This window comes from Conger conger, chromosome 18 (genome assembly GCF_963514075.1).
Source record: "Conger conger chromosome 18, fConCon1.1, whole genome shotgun sequence".
NCBI lineage: Eukaryota > Metazoa > Chordata > Actinopteri > Anguilliformes > Congridae > Conger > Conger conger.
This window is the reverse complement of record NC_083777.1, coordinates 11,137,845-11,154,245: the sequence shown is the minus strand read 5'-3', so window position 1 is coordinate 11,154,245 and position 16,401 is coordinate 11,137,845. Positions and strand designations below refer to the sequence as shown.

The window sequence follows — 16,401 nt, the reverse complement described above, 5'->3', positions numbered from 1 at the left end:
ATCTTCACGGCAGCAACCCAGAAGCATTTTCATTTGTCCCATCATTATTATAAGAAGTTCATCATTATTCACTTACTTATTCTCATTTTAACATTTCATTCTTAATGCATAATGGCCAGTGTACAGACACAGATTAAGGGCTTTTGAATTTTGAATTAAGATTCTCCATGCAAAACTCAGTTTACAGTAGTACAGGGCTAAACCTAATCTGTGCCTGTGAAACTCACCCTTTATGCATTAAATATTAAATATTAAACTTAAATTGGGGTAAAAGGACAGGGAGTGTATTCCAGTTGTAATGTTTTTGTGTACAGTGAAGGACATTTTCACACTGAAAATCACAGGAGAAGATGACAAAATGGAGGACAGAAAGCGGCAGTGAGGAAGAGCGTGGCAGTGAGGAAGAGCGTGGCGGTTTGCGGTCTCGCCCGTACCTCTTCCAGACGGTCCAGCGCATCGTTGAGCTTCCGTCGTCGGTCCAGAGCCAGGAGCCACACCTGCTGCCACTTGCTGACCAGCAGGTTCACCCGCGGGTTCTTGGTTTCAATCTGCGGCTGGGCGGCCGCCTGGTACATTCTCTGCGTGGGAGACCGCTTCCCTGGGGGTGGACAACAGCAAAATCACCCTGGGAAATGCAGCATGAATGCTAGGCCTACTACATCTGCACAATGTACACAAACACCAACGGTAACAATGCCACAGTTGATGAGACACATGTTACTGCACCAATAATGGAAAGCAGGATTACCGAGTTAGCTGGGTAATTGCGCCGAGTAAAACCCGGAACCCGGAACTCAGTAATCCTACTTCCTGGCATGTTGCATTTTTAGCCTTGCGCTACGCTAAGTCATTTACCTGAACTGCCTCAGTAAAGATCCAGTGGTATAAATAGCAGAGGCATAAGCCCTGCAGGTGACCCTGGGTAAGGTTGTCTGCCAAGTAAATCTCATGTGCCTGCATGCAACCACCTGAGTGACACACTTCTTTCCTGCATATCTAGAGCCTGCTTCTCTGAGCAGGACACCCATGGTCCACCTGTCTGAGCATGAAACCCACTTCCTGTCTGATCAGGAAGACATTATGCGGCTGAGAGGGACACTATCTCATGTTGAGTAGGACACCTACTTGCTGTGCGCCCTTTCTCCAGGATGGGGATGTGAGACTGAATCGGGGTCTCGGTCGTGGCCTTCCTCTTGTGCGTCTTGGTGATTGTGTCCACATCGGGTTGTTTCCTGGTCATTTCCTCCATAAAGGTCTGAACACAAGTACAGCGTATATAGAGAGTAAGCTGAGCTTATACAAGAGAGGACCTCCCTCCAAAACTGAAATCAGACTCAGTGAAGACGCACTTGGTGAAAACAGACTCAGTGAAGACACACTTGGTGAAAACAGACTCAGTGAAGACGCACTTGGTGAAAACAGACTCAGTGAAGACGCACTTGGTGAAGACGGAGTGGGTGTCCCGTACCTGGTGTTCGGCGATGAGGGCCTTGACCTCGTCTATCTCCTGAGGGAGGGTGTCCTTGTCCTTCTGGTTGAGGGTGGTCTCGGCCCACTGCAACCAGCCCAGAAGGTTCTCCAGGAGGTCCAGTGTGGCCAGGAGCTCCGACAGGGCCCCGCCCAGCCTCTGCAGGTGCTGCCGCGCCCATGTCTGGACCTGCCGACCCAGCCAAGATTCAGCCTGAAATCTCACCTCCCCACAGAACGCTCTCTCACACTTCTCCACAGATCTCTTACCCCCCCCCCCCCACCCCACTACCCCCCAGAACTCTCTCTCACGTCCTCCCCCCCTTCCCCGCCCCAATGTAAACTCTTCAGATGGGGGGCAGTAAGGGGGCTGGATGTATCTAGAAATGGTTCACATTACAGTACAACCAAAAACACTTTTATTACACAGAAATTTAGATTTGACGAGCGGAGTTTGTTGCAGTCAGGAGTGGTCTGCGTGTGGCGCACTGACCTCTTCGAAGCGCGCTTTAATGATGGTGTTCCAGTGCTTGATGGTGGTGATGGAGTCAGGGTGACAGATGGTCAGGATAGCCTCCCCCATACTGGTGGCTTTGGTTAGAGCACCTCTCTTCTCCTCCAGCTTCTTCATAAACTCCTGCAAAAATAAATAAAGAAATAAATATTCAGGTCCTGTTTCTCTGCTTCCACTGGCCATAATCACACTTCAGTCTCCGTTCCAAGTTCATCACCGACCAACTAGACACTCCTCTGGAAAAGCCAGTCGGCTAAATTATGTGAAAATAAATCATCGGCAATGAATAATATATGACGGTCGAGCACTGAAAACTCTTTTTTTGGTTCTAACATGAGCTCATGCTGATGGGAAATACAATATTCTGCAGAAAGATGGACTTGGCAGGGCACTGGCTGAGCACATCGAAAAAAGCCATGTAGGGCATTTTAAGGGTTTCTTAGCTGACAGACCCGTAGAGAAAAAGACAATTTGAAACACAATTCAAGTGAACATGCCACCTTATTACTGTAGCAAAGAACAAAAGCGTGGATGTTCGCAGATAAAAGTGAGCTGTGCCAAAAGACAAACTTGTGTGTGACTGAAGAATGTGTCGGTCAGACCTGGGTCAAATACGTAATGGTTATGGATTAAAAGAGTTTTAAAGCTCTACTGAGCTTGTCTGCTGCATTGAAACTCAAGAAATACTCTCAAAAAGTGCAAACCCCGCCTGGCTGGTCCTCTTGGTTGGCTCAGTTGCACCAGTCAAAACAATTACATATTTGACCTAGGTCTGGTGTCCGTGCATGATAGAACCATGCACATCCTCACATCATTTATACGGTATGTTGCAAATCATTAATGGACGAATGGAAATTCACTAGGACTCGTCTTGTCATCCCCATGGCAACGTTCAGTTCCTGAAGTCTGGGTTAATTCCTTCCGCACGCGCTCAGTGCGTCGCTCCGGCCGCGGCTCTTACCTTGTGCTGCTCGATGAGCGCCCGCAGGGCTTCCTCGTCGTCGGGCAGGGCGCCGTGGAAACGCAGGCTCTGTTCCGCCTCGGCCAGCCACTCCAGCAGGATGTGCACGGTGGAGTGGAACTCCTCCGCCTGGGAGACAGGGGGTCAGAGGTCACACCGGCACTCAGATGGAGCCACCAGTGAGACAGTTAGAGTGTGTGTTGCAGTGCGAATGAGTGAAGCTTACTGAACTGCAATGCTACCATATAACACTGTAGCTGATTCATATTTCACTTTTAGTAGCTCTAAGGGTGTTTGCTATTATGAATTAATAGAATCTTGTCTACTTGTCGGTACTGTGTTGTTTGAGGCCTGTATTGTGTGTATGGTGATGTCAAAGTCAAATTTCCACAGAAACAAAGTATCTATCTATCTAGCTGCTCTTATTAACTGATTGAATGCACTCGTGTATGCACAAAATTTTAAGTAACTTTAGAAAAGAGCAGATGTTGTTTTATACAATGTAGTGTAAAGGAGTGGGAGTGTGGTACGGTCAAGCTGTGGTCAGGCTGTGTTCAGGCCTACCTGACACAGGGCCTGCTCCAACCGCGTCTGTTTGGAAACGGAGAGGGCGCACACGGTTTCCCAGCGCGTGCTCAGCTCCTGCATCTGAACTTTGACCCAGGAAGAGTCGTCATGTCTGTTATCGATCAGCTCCCGCGCTGAACGCTTCAGTGCCTGAACGCTGGCCGTCCTCTTCCCCAACTCCTTCTGGAAGACCTGCGCCAGGCGACAACCAGCATGCGCTCAGCTACTGTCCGATAACCACATCTCACTGTCTGATAAACATATACCCGGCATGTTCACTTACTGTCTGATGAACATATACCGACACGTTCACTTACTGTCTGATGAACATATACCCGACACGTTCACTTACTGGCTGATATTCACATACGGTATACCACACCACCAGCACCAATACACTTTCATTTAGTCTGATAAACATGTACCCCCCACATGCTCAGTTGTAACCACTGCATTAATCTCTGATACCCCCACACATATGGGACCGATATACACATATACACTACATTATTTTCTGATGCTGACACACGCTCCATTTGTGTCCAACACACACACACACACACACACACACACAAAAACCCCATTATTGTCTGGAAATAATTAGCCACACATTCCTCTCACTGATAGCCACACATGACCTCTAGCAGTTTCACAGAGTAGTGTTACAGTAACCATAGATACAGTGCCTGACACACAATGCCCTGGAGAGTGAGGGTTTACAGAATAAAACCACCAACAAATGACCTGTCACACATCCCCACGGGCGCATGATTAAGACACTAGTCATGAAACTGGAGGATCATGGGTAGGATTCATTGCCGCAGACACAGAAACCTATAACCCTCAGAACGTAGACTACATCAGTAAATATTCAGCTGTGGCTGCTTAAACACTCCAGTACAGCAGCTTCATGTGGACTGTATAGATTTGTACTCATTTTATTACAGGACCGAACAAGGCCCCAATAAGACACATAGAGCCACATTGCTCGGAAAGAGTATGACCTCATGGAGAGAGGTTACTTTGACTCCATGAGGTCATACTGTTTCTGAGCAACTCTAAGTGCTCTATATAAGGACTGACCAAACTCTGCTGACCGAGAGTCTATTTCTCTGAAATGACTCACAGATTCTGTCACTGCATCAGTGGGCTGTGTCTGTCTCATTTCAAGACTAATTTAAACCAGCGTTTTTGACAGTGAACAAACTTCTCAGAGCTTGACTGAGGAACTACCCTTGAACAATAAGGGTATTACCATTACATTGACCGTGTTTTGCACTGAGCTTATAAAGGGTATGAAAACCAAGACCATGTGGGATACAGTTGTGCGAGAGGTCCACGTGTCTGAACCTTGAAGAACTTGAAGAATGTTCTTTGTGGGCGACACACAATGAGAAGGGAGACTTCAAACATGGTTCTGATTGGCTTGACAAATCACATTGGGGCAGCTGTGCTATTAATAACCTGAACAGCAGCAAGTACTTAATCGTTTAAATAGTTGAAAAGGGCCAAAAACATAACAAACGTGGCAGAACAGTCAAGAGGTATTGTGGGGTCCTGTAACTTGGGCAGGCGCTGGCAGGACGCCCCTGGGCCCTACCTTGTGGCTGTCGATGAGGTTGAGCACCAGGTCGATGTCGCCGTGCACCGGCTGGTCCTCGGCCAGCTGCGGCTCCACCCGGTACAGCCAGTCGATCAGGGCCTGCAGGGCGTCGGTGAACTGGCCTGAGAACAGCAGCGCCTCCTCCAGTTTGTTTTGCCTGGGCGTGGAAACACAGGGCACGGGCACACGCTGAAGACTCAGGACAAAGGTCACCGCCAACAGACTCGAAAGCTCAATGTCAGTTTGGACAGCAGTGGACACGTATTTATTCCACAGTGGTCATGTACAGTAGATATACTGGACATAAATACTACAGCCACTTACTGAATCACATATTCACTCACTGACTCACTAACTCACTCACAGTCTAACTCATGCAACCCACTAACAGCTGGGCCCACTCTAATTGCTGCATTTGCCACAAGAGAAAACAAGAGCCCACAAAAATGGTGGCAAACATTGGTCACTAAAGAGATATTTTTCTTTAAGTTGTTCACGGGAAAATTGCTCCAGTAGCAGTCTGTAGAGCTTAGACAACCCCCCCTCCCCCTCCCCCCTTGGGCATAGCCCCTGTCCCCCGTACCTCTCCACAGACCCCCCTGTCTCCGTACCTCTCCACAGACCCCCCTGTCTCCGTACCTCTCCACAGACCCCCCTGTACCTCTCCACAGACCCCCCTGTCCCTGTACCTCTCCACAGACCCCCCTGTCCCTGTACCTCTCCACAGACCCCCCTGTCCCCGTACCTCTCCACAGACCCCCCTGTCCCCGTACCTCTCCACAGACCCCCCTGTCCCCGTACCTCTCCACAGACCCCCCTGTCCCCGTACCTCTCCACAGACCCCCCTGTCCCCGTACCTCTCCACAGACCCCCCTGTCCCCGTACCTCTCCACAGACCCCCCTGTCCCCGTACCTCTCCACAGACTTGCCGCAGACCGTGTCCCACTTGTCACGCAGCTCGCTCAGCATGTCGTCCAGACGCTGGTGGTCGTCCTCCAGGCTGCTCTTGTCCTTCAGGGCACGGCCCGTGCGGCTGGTGGTGTCGTACACGGAGTGCTTGCTCCCCAGGGCCTTCTGGAACTCCTGTGTGCCCCCCAAATGCACAGCGAGACGGATGAGTAACAGCAGGTAACAGCCACACACCCCCACACCCCCTGGCAAATAAATTATAAAATACTACCCCCAACCTCACATTGCAAATAGGCATGACATTTATTGCGGGTGTAATACAAAAAAGGCAATTTTTGTATGAGAAATCCACATCATGTGCTCATAGGGTCCTGCTAATGCTTTGCATGTACACACAACAAACCAATTAAACATTACATACTATGACGACAAGATTGATCGATTAAAAAAAAACTTTTTCAGGGATTTTATGCCTTTTGAATCTGTATCACAATACAATCCAGCTGATGAAAATATTCCACCAGTACACTTTCATACATTTTTCATTTCCACCATAAAAGCTACAGTTCAAGGTCAACGTGACATTGTCATGCAGTAAGAATCCCATGTGCTTGGGATCATCACGTAAAAGGACTGGGGCTTTGAACTCAGGAGACAATTAAAAGCCTCTTTGTGGCAGAACAGCTGTGCAGCGCAGAGACGGGAGAACGCGAGTATAACGTTTGGCTTCAGTTCCGCTCCTGTAACCGAACCCGAGTCACCGGCAGCAGGGCTCCGTGTCTAATCCATCTCTCCCGCACCGATACCCGGCTCACCCCCACACAACACCCGCGTCAACTCCAGCCTTCAGAATGCACGGAAAACACCCGAAAAAGTAGATGCATGATCGGAGATTGGGGGGAATCATGCCCTAAGCGTGAGAGGCACGCAAAAGAGAGAGCCTATATACTGGAGGAGGGGGGGGGTCAATCTTCACACCCTCCATCTGCCAGGATTAAACATATCCAAAATCAGGAACGGTAGAGTTCCATACTGTAAAGCGAGGGATTATGAAAGGATTAGCAAAAGCCCCACACGGAGGGAGTTTCAGAGAACACAGAGAAAAATAATGGGATGGTACAGACCCCACTGCCCACAGTAAAGGAAGGAAAGGCCTCAGTCATACGGCTAACAATCTACCTTTCAACATTTTACAAGCTGCAAGAAAAGCCGTATCGGCTGAGCTGAGGTTTAGATAACAGCTGTGGCTCTGACAAATTTCTCCTCTCTTCAAAAGAAGCGTATGACGCCCACTCTTCCATCTCACCAGCCGTTTATTGATTTTTTTGTTCCTGCCTCTGACGGGAAATAAAGGGCGGGTAGAGGTTAAGCACCTTGTGCTGGGCCAGCTGCATCTTGATCTTGTCGGGCTCGTTGGCAATTTCCAACTCGGAGTCCAGGGCCTTCTCCGATTCATCCAGCCACTCGCTCAGTTTGCTCCAGGTTTCGTTGAACTGGGAGAGAGAAAGAGGAGACAAAGGCCCATTATTTACTTTCCTTTTTTTAAAACTTTAATTTCCCTCATTCTTCTTGAAGGCCAAGATTGATTTGTTCGGTGCTCTCGTGTGAACGTCTTGTGGACCAGGCCAGGAAACGGGCCGCGTTCAACCTGGAACTAATAAAGCTCTGATACGTCTGCGTGTATTATTAAAAACACTGAATGCTTTCACTGAACACACACACACACACACTCGCAAGGTGAGTGATGGAGTGAGTGTGTGAGTGTGTGAGTGACACACATTCTGGGGTCTGATTATTAGTATTAGGACCCAAACCTGCTCAGCGCTGCCCAGCCCTGATCCCGGAGATCTACCATCATGTAGGTTTTCAGCTCAACAAGATCTCTAGCTGTTGATTTAGCTCTCTGTACAATTGCATCTGTGTATATCTTGTATCATCATGTATAGTTTATCTGTAAATATGTGTATATATTGGACAGTCCATATGTTGGCAGCTTATGCCATCTTGCACTTTTTTTGTCTTTTGTTCAGGTGTCTGCACTTATATGGTATATATTTACTAAGTACATCTTGGAGCTAGCGGTAAGCATTTCACTGCACATTGTAACTGTATGATGGAGTATGTGACAAATAAACGTTGATTTTATTTTATTTGAATGAGGTGAGCTTAGTTAGAGTTGAAGTGAGAACCAACAGGACGGTAGATCTCCAGGAACAGGGTTGGGCAGCCCTGCTCTAGCTATTGAATGATGTGTGCTTTGTTAGGGTTGAAGTGAGAACCTACAGGACGGTAGGTTTGGGCAGCCCTGCCCTAAATCTAAACTCTAAAGGTAATTGTCCAGAGGGATTAGACAGCGATCTCACCTGCTTGGCTCTCTTCCTGGCGTCGTCCAGCACCCTCCCCCTCTCCACCGACCGCTGCACCACCTTCTCCCAGCGGCCCTGCACGCTGATCAGCAGGTTCTTGATCAGCACCACGTCCTGCTTCTGACTGAAGTACTTCAGGTGCGTCCCCGTCTTGTCCAGCTCGATCACCTGCTCGCGGTGCGAGTTCACCTCCGTCACGAACACCTGCAGGTAGAAACGCACGCAGGTTGTCACAAGGGGATGGAACCGGGGTCGCCCCGGTGAGCTGGTCAAATGCTCTGGTTTAATCTGGACTTGTTTTCTCTGAATTATAAGATAAAACGAAGCTAGATAGGTAGATCTAAAATAAACTGATGGAAGAAACAAGGAGCTTCTCACACCTGGACCACCTGTTTTCAGCAGCATACATTACTACATACATCAGTATCTTCAGTACATACATGACGTACAACTTAATGGCAACTTAGTGAACTTGGTGAATAGTGCAGCCTCATTCAGGAGAAAGAAAATACAAGCTCACACGCACACAGACACACACAGACACACACCTTGTGCTCGTCGATCTGGAACATGGTGGTATCCAGTATGAGAGACGGGGAGGAGGCCATGGTGAGTGTCTGCTCTGCCTGGGTCAGCCAGTTGATGAAGTCCTGCAGGGAGTTGTGGAACTCGGTGGCAAGGGTCAACGCCTCCTCCATTTTCACCTGCGCACACGACAGAGAGGTCAAAGGTCAGAGGTCAGGGCACAGCTATCCCACCAAAATTCCATAAAGAGTTCCTTCCATCATCTCAGGATCATCTCTTGCTATGGTTACTATCCAAACAGAGGAAGCGTACTTGCCCAGCACAATGGATTTATAATACAGGGAGAATTATGGTTAACCAACAACACACATCCCAGAGATGCACTAATCACATTATTACCCCTTCATACAATCTAATAAAGAAAATTTGAACAAAAACAACAACAGAGGGTTCTGTTCATGGAGTTTCAGCGACATGAAGAGATGTTGCAGCGTGAAGCAATACAGCTCCATTTATTTATTTGAAAATAATTTTGGCACCCAACCTGGGTCTGAGCAGGTCCAATTCCCACCCTATTTTTGAATGGCAAATGATCTGCAACTGCAGCCATGTTCACACAGTCAGAGGACTCTAGTAATTAAGAGGCTTTGACCTGCAGGGGTCGATTATCCAGCAGTGCTCACTAGCAAGCAATAAACTGTGGACCCCTTTCACTAGCTAATGTTAAGCAAATGTCTAGAAAGTCTGCAAAAGAAAATGTGAATCAGTGTGTTTTTCCATCAACTACTGTTTTTCAAATTTTCTGAAGAGGGTGGAACAAGATTACATGATCAAAGGAGTGCCCTATTTTGGGCTTTCTGGGGCAGAAGCATGTGACTGATCCTGTCACATCATCATCTGTTTCCATCGTTTTCCATCAGCTTTTTTCGCATTCTCTATCGATACAGTTTCAGATTCAGTGAAGAACATCCTAATGGCATATCTGTAATCTTACACCTCAGCGGGATGTATATATTGTGTTTCTCTCGGTAGCACTGTCTTTATCTTTTCCCCCGACCTGCCCCCATGCCACCACCATATTCTGCCCAGTGGTACACCCGGACACAGGTCAGAGACCTCAAACTTACGCTCTGACTCACGAATTCTGCTCACTCAATAGAACCAGGCGCCTGGAACGGACGTCGACAGCACAGTACAACATCCCCCCAAAACCAGCCACCCAACCCAGCTCTCTGCAGTTCATTAACAGCATCAGAAACCTGAGAGGAGCTCTGAATGTCGACCGCATCGCCCACCGGGGGAATGAATCTGCAGCAGAAATCACGTCATGCGGTTCGTGTAATATCCAGTGTTCACCCGCAAAACATTCACCAGGCGCTCAGAAACCTTCACCTCCGTACTGCTCCCCTCTGCCAGACCCCTGATCAGTCCTGTTGCTCACAGAACCAGACCATCCATAGCGGCCACAGTTGAGGGGCCTCCTTGCGGTCATAATTTTTTGGGGACCATTTTTAAGATTACGCCTAGGGCCCCACAGGGTCAGGGGCCGGCAGGGCCTGCTCACCTTCCTCTCGTCCAGCTTGGCCTGCACGCTCTCCCACTTCTCCTGCAGGTTGCGGAGGTCCTGCTCCGTGTTGGCGTCCTGACCCTCCTGGACCAGGCTGAGGAGCTGCTGGCCCCGCCTCCTCAGGTCGTGATACAGCTCCTCCTTCGCCTGGAACACACTGCACAGCTCCTGCAGGAGGAGGAGAGGAGGAGTCATACACCTCTGTCTGAGGGACACACCCCCACACACACACACATACACCTCTGTCTGAGGGACACGGACACACACACATACACATACACCTCTGTCTGAGGGACACACGCACATACACATACACCTCTGTCTGAGGGACACACACACATACACATACACCTCTGTCTGAGGGACACACACACACATACACTTCTGTCTGAGGGACACACAGACATACATATACACACCTCTGTCTGAGGGGGACACACATACACCTCTGTCTGAGGGACATACACACACACACACATACACCTCTGTCTGAGGGAGACACACACATACACCTCTGTCTGAGACACACACACACACACACCTCTGTCTGAGGGACACACACATACACACACACCTCTGTCTGAGGGACACACACATACACACACACCTCTGTCTGAGGGACACACACATACCTTCGAGGGAGACACACACACACACACACACACACACACACCTGTCTGAGGGACACACACATACAGTACGTCTGAGGGACACACACAGTACCTCTGAGGGACACATACACACATACACCTCTGTCTGAGGGACACACACACACACACACACACCTGAGTGCTCAACACTGCAAGAGTGTGGATCAGTGGTTAGGAAACAGTGGTTGCAGGTTCAAACTGCCTGGTGGGGCATAGTGGTTGTAGCTTTGAGCAAGGTACTTGAGCTGAACTGCTTCAGTAAATATGCAGCTGGCAGCTGTACAAATGAATACCTTGTTCAATAAAGAACGCAGTGCCAGTTGGACACGGTACCCCCAAAAAGGAGAACACATGTTGGCTTATGTAAGTGAAGTCAGTATTCCTGCTTTCACAGTTTAACAAGCAGCAAAAGCCACACCTGTACTCAGTTCATCTACGCATGAACTGTAACAAATACAAATTAATACAATACGCACTATGACATTGATTATTAAATTGTGCTAGCTGACTGCTTCCACCAATGGGAATATGAAATCTACAAACGGTTTGTAGATTAAATAATATACATATACTATATGGCTTGACACACAGAAATGCAGTTATTGTGGGGGACATGCTATTGACTGCTTGAAAATTACAACATTATTACTAAATTTCAAGTATTGGGTGAAAATGGTTATAAATATAAATCTATGTTTACATTCACAGATTAATCATCTGCATAAACTGTATCAGGGAAAGGTCACTTGAGGCTATGGTATCATGTACAGGAGCATGACGGAACCACTGATCTCCAATAAGTCTGTTTTACATGTTGCTTCATTATTAATCATTAATCAAATTGTAGTTCACATTTGGTTTTAACAGTGGTTATTAAAATGACTTTTTCCATCTAATTTTCATGTGAGAGGCCGTGTAGGAATTCTGAGAATTCTCTCAGACACACTTACTCACGCGCACACAGACACACACTCACTCACGCACACATACGCAGACACACACACACACACACGCACACACGCACACACACACACACACTCACACACTCACACACTCACACACTCACACACTCACACTCACACTAGCATTATCAAACATAGTCACATCTGTAATTATGAAAAGCATTATGTCACAGTTGAACATGTTACTTCATTATTTTCTGAATGAGTAATACTTGTCCTCTCCTAATGCACGGTAATTGCCATTTTCCTTCGGGGAGGAATTAACTGGGCCTGAGATCACTGTCCTGCTCAGAGAGGGTGGGGGCAGAGCGGGGGGTGGTGGGTGGAGGGGTAGGCGGACAATGATGGGGACAGTTTTAGCCAAGCTGTCCAGAGGTTCCCCTTGTGATTTGAATTTGAAACACTGCGCAGCCTTGAATGCAAAACTCAGGGAGCTCACGACTGTGAGTATTTGTTCTGGTTCTGTTTTTCATTTTTGTTTGCAATGTAATTTACTTTTCACGCTTCGCGCAAAAAAAATAAACAACAACAGAATAATTTTTTTTTTAAAGAAAGAAACGATACGAGGTCCTGTCTGGCACTGTTGAAGCAGCCATCTGTAAGCGGGTCTTTCATATTGCTAAATACATACCAGATGGGCGTTAAGCTGTTCGCGGGCTGTTTCTGGTAAGCCTCCAACCGCCTTTGATGCCAACAGCTGACGCTCCGTGTCTTTCAACCACTGCTGCATGTCTTCGATTTCGCCATGGAAACCCTGGGCCTGCAACACCGAGAAGACAATGCTGCCTGTATCACCGTGGGGATAATGCTGCCGGTATCACCAAGGAGACAGCGCTGCCTGTATCACGCTCGCGAGGCAGGGAGACACAATGGCAGCAATCTGAGGGCTTGAGCCCATCGGCCACGGTTTGAAGCCGTCGGTTCCCCAGAACGCTTCATTCGCAGGGTATTCCAGAGGGCAGCTCCAGTGCATTTACAGTCAAAACAATGGTGTCGGGCCAGACAAAACAATCTACACATACCATACGCAATCATTTCAAACAGGCCTGTGTTTTGCTAAGCATGTCTAATCCTTGCCCCTCACATTAAAGCAGCCATTATAAGCATGATGCATTAACCTTTTCACATTTTAATATGAACAGGCTTTGTTTCAATGTATCTGAGAACTGTGACAAGTGAAAACAATAATTTTACAAACAGTGCCACTAGACCACACAAAATGTTTTACTATTTACAACTTTATGAATAAATACAACCCTCCTTTTTCGAGTTGAAGGTACATGTTCTATATTACTATATTCCTTTTTTTGTCCATAAAGCTAACTGTAATAAATACCAATTTCTCTTCCGATAAAAACCCTTTTAAAATTCCATGAAGAAACACTCAACCATAATTTGTACTCTTTACATCACACTAAAGGCAAGATGAGAGGCTGTTAATGTCAGGGCTATGAAAAAGAAGATGAAGCCATGGCAATTCTGGGTTGGGGGGTTGGGGGGTTGGGGGGTTGGGGGGGGGGCGGATTCTGGCTCTTGGCCACACTCCCTTTGTGATTTGGAAATACCTTCACCCCCAGGGGTACGAGCGAGGTAAATCACAGCTTTGGCTGGCTGGGGCTGGAGATTTGGCCGGCATCACCGCCATGAATTGTGGGAAGACGCACCTGGAGGAGGGCACTGTCCAGATGCTGCCTCCTCAGCTTGGTTTTCTCCAGAATGTTCTGCCAGCGCTGGTTGAGGTTCTCCAGCTTGCCCTGCAGGCTGCTGGCCTCCTCGCCCTCGCTGGACTGCATCAGGTCGCTCCCCGCCTTGTTCACCGCCTCCACCGTGCTCTTATGGGCCAGCACGTCATTCTGCAGCACCTGGAGACACGCCCGAAAACACCACCTCCCCCGTCAGGCACACAGTATTTACACAGCACCATCTGCCCGAAAACACCACCTCCGTCAAACACACTGTATTTAGACAGCACCATCCGCCCAAAAACACCACGCTCCCCGTCAGACACACAGTGTCACCCCCAAAAACACCACCCCCGATCAGACACACAGTGTCACCCCCAAAAACACCACCTCCCGTCAGGCACACAGTATTCACACAGTATCACCAAAAGAAATGTCAACCCACATCACAAAGTACTCACAGAGTGCTAACAACCCCATCCAAAATAATGTCCATCATCATGTAAGCCAGTGCATGCATTTACCTGACCCCAGTAACAAGCTTTTGACATTTTACAGGATTCCAGCTGCAATGCCTATTCAGTCACAGCAAATGACCTACAATCAAACTAATTCTCCTTTGAAGTTTCATAATGCACTGTATAATGAAGCACACAGACATACACAGACCATTTATCAAGGGCTAACTGATGAATGGAGACAGCTCTAACCACTTTAGAGGTCAGCACAGCCGCACACAGCCAGAGTAACTGTTTGAAATGGGACCCTCGGGGTAAAGCAGCGTTTTGCACTCCCTTCCGATGGGAGTCCCTGCTGGCCCATACGCCGACGTGCCGGATATTTCCGGATGCATTTTTCCACAAGGTCTCCCAGGAAACAAGCGCTACACGAGCCGCACACAGCTGACTCGGAACCCGTTAGTGTCGGCGTCCCTTTTAAATGGCCTGAACAAGAGCTGTGTGTCCCCCTACGGACTCTGCGTGAGGCATTCTCATTTTTCAGGCGGCCTGCACTGTTTATCGCTCGCCGTCCATCTTGGCCAATCACAGGACCTGGCACTCTCGGGAATGTTCTGGCAAGGATTATATTCCTTATTTGTTGGCAAAAATAGAATGTTTAATGGGTCGTAATAACTATTTATTTCTCTGGCGCAACGGTCTGTAATTTATCACTTTCATTCAGACACCGGTTCTATTTTAAAAATAATTCCGAGGAAAATAAACAGGGGAAATATTTTCCTTGACTTTCAAACACCAAAAACAGATACCATAATTACTGACATCATTCGCTTCCTAGGGTGCGTAAAGCTGTGATAATGTTACGCTCTTGTCCACCAAGATAGACAAAACCCTCCCTGTCAATACTGTAAAGGCTCTGATTTCTGAAAAGCCGCGGTCATAAAAGTGGCGGCTGTTTACCAAGAAACATCAACTGCGGCTTAAAAGAAAATAATCTAAACTGAGCCAAAGGGAATCGATTCCGAACAGCCGCAAAGGCACGAGCGTACGCGGTTTCCCTGCGCTTCTAAACAGCGTGTGACTGTGAGAACGCTGTTGGTTTTAGAAAGGCAGTTAAAACCACCATGAAGGACGGACGTACGTGGTGTTTGGCCAGCTCGATCTCGATGGCTTTGGGGTCGCCGCCAGCCTTCCTCTGCTCGTTGAGCAGGTCCTCGGTGTGGGTCAGCCAGGCCAGGAGCTCGTCCAGGGCGTGCTGGAACTGTCCCAGCGCCAGCAGAGCGCCCTCCAGCTTGTGCTGTGTGAATTGCAACCAACAAACACACCACTCAGATACAAGAAGTAATTGGTTCTATTTCCATTTTTCTTCAAGCTTTGAAAGCAGAACTGAACTGAACTGACACAAAAATGAGAAATTTGGCTGGATTTATGATCACACACAGTAAATATGAAGATTTTAACATTAAATGACATTACGGGTATGGAACTGAAAAGGTACGCAAATATAAAAACTACAAAGGACTTTGCATACAAGGCAAACAAATCTAACGCCAGCCTCAATAGCCATAACAGCAGCAACGAAAACATATACTACCAAATAATTACATCAACAGATATGGCACTCCATCACCCCATGCTCTGATGAAGGTTTGATATTGGCGAAACATCAATGCAACAAGTGTCCTTCTATTTCACAGTTTGTAGCCCAGTGCTTTTGACTCTGCTCCTTGTGCTATTTTTCTGGTGTGTGCGACCCTTCAGACATTTGACTTATTATCTTATTGTCAAAGATAGAGCGCAGACTCACCTGTCTGTTGATGGTCTTCTCATCCAGGTTGTCCCAGAGCATTTTTAGTTCGGAGAGGGGCTCCTGGATGGCACTCCTGTCTGCTTCCTCCACCGCCTTCTTCAGGAGCAGCCCTCCCTGGTGGTTGAGTCGCTCCATCTCAATCTGCAGCTGGTAGGCCTCGCCTTTGAACTCCTGAGAAAAGTGGGGGTTAGGGGGTCAGAGGTCAAGCATGACAACAGCACCCTGCATTAACCTAACCTAAAACTTTCTCTAATTGAGATTTATACTCATAATAAGAACATAATTCAAGAACATTTCAAATTATATCCAATGGTTATCATCCTAGTATTAAGATGATGTTACTGAAGGTGTGGTACTTCT

The 16,401-nt window shown here is 47.7% G+C and overlaps 1 protein-coding gene across 3 annotated transcripts in view; it reads right to left on the bottom strand.

The window, feature by feature from the left end:
* Positions 1 to 16,401, bottom strand: part of dst (dystonin) — a 195,410-nt gene that overhangs the window by 12,659 nt on the left and 166,350 nt on the right. For all 3 annotated transcript variants that reach the window (XM_061227477.1, XM_061227475.1, XM_061227476.1), the window contains 16 exons: positions 16,039 to 16,212; positions 15,373 to 15,528; positions 13,756 to 13,953; positions 12,723 to 12,851; positions 10,477 to 10,647; positions 8,936 to 9,091; positions 8,385 to 8,591; positions 7,395 to 7,514; positions 6,026 to 6,195; positions 5,110 to 5,269; positions 3,507 to 3,701; positions 2,943 to 3,071; positions 1,961 to 2,104; positions 1,469 to 1,657; positions 1,126 to 1,255; positions 435 to 598 (listed from right to left, as the gene is read on the bottom strand). In XM_061227477.1, coding sequence (XP_061083461.1) covers positions 435 to 598; positions 1,126 to 1,255; positions 1,469 to 1,657; positions 1,961 to 2,104; positions 2,943 to 3,071; positions 3,507 to 3,701; positions 5,110 to 5,269; positions 6,026 to 6,195; positions 7,395 to 7,514; positions 8,385 to 8,591; positions 8,936 to 9,091; positions 10,477 to 10,647; positions 12,723 to 12,851; positions 13,756 to 13,953; positions 15,373 to 15,528; positions 16,039 to 16,212 — 2,592 coding nt within the window. The remainder of the gene's footprint in view (positions 1 to 434; positions 599 to 1,125; positions 1,256 to 1,468; positions 1,658 to 1,960; positions 2,105 to 2,942; positions 3,072 to 3,506; positions 3,702 to 5,109; positions 5,270 to 6,025; positions 6,196 to 7,394; positions 7,515 to 8,384; positions 8,592 to 8,935; positions 9,092 to 10,476; positions 10,648 to 12,722; positions 12,852 to 13,755; positions 13,954 to 15,372; positions 15,529 to 16,038; positions 16,213 to 16,401) is intronic.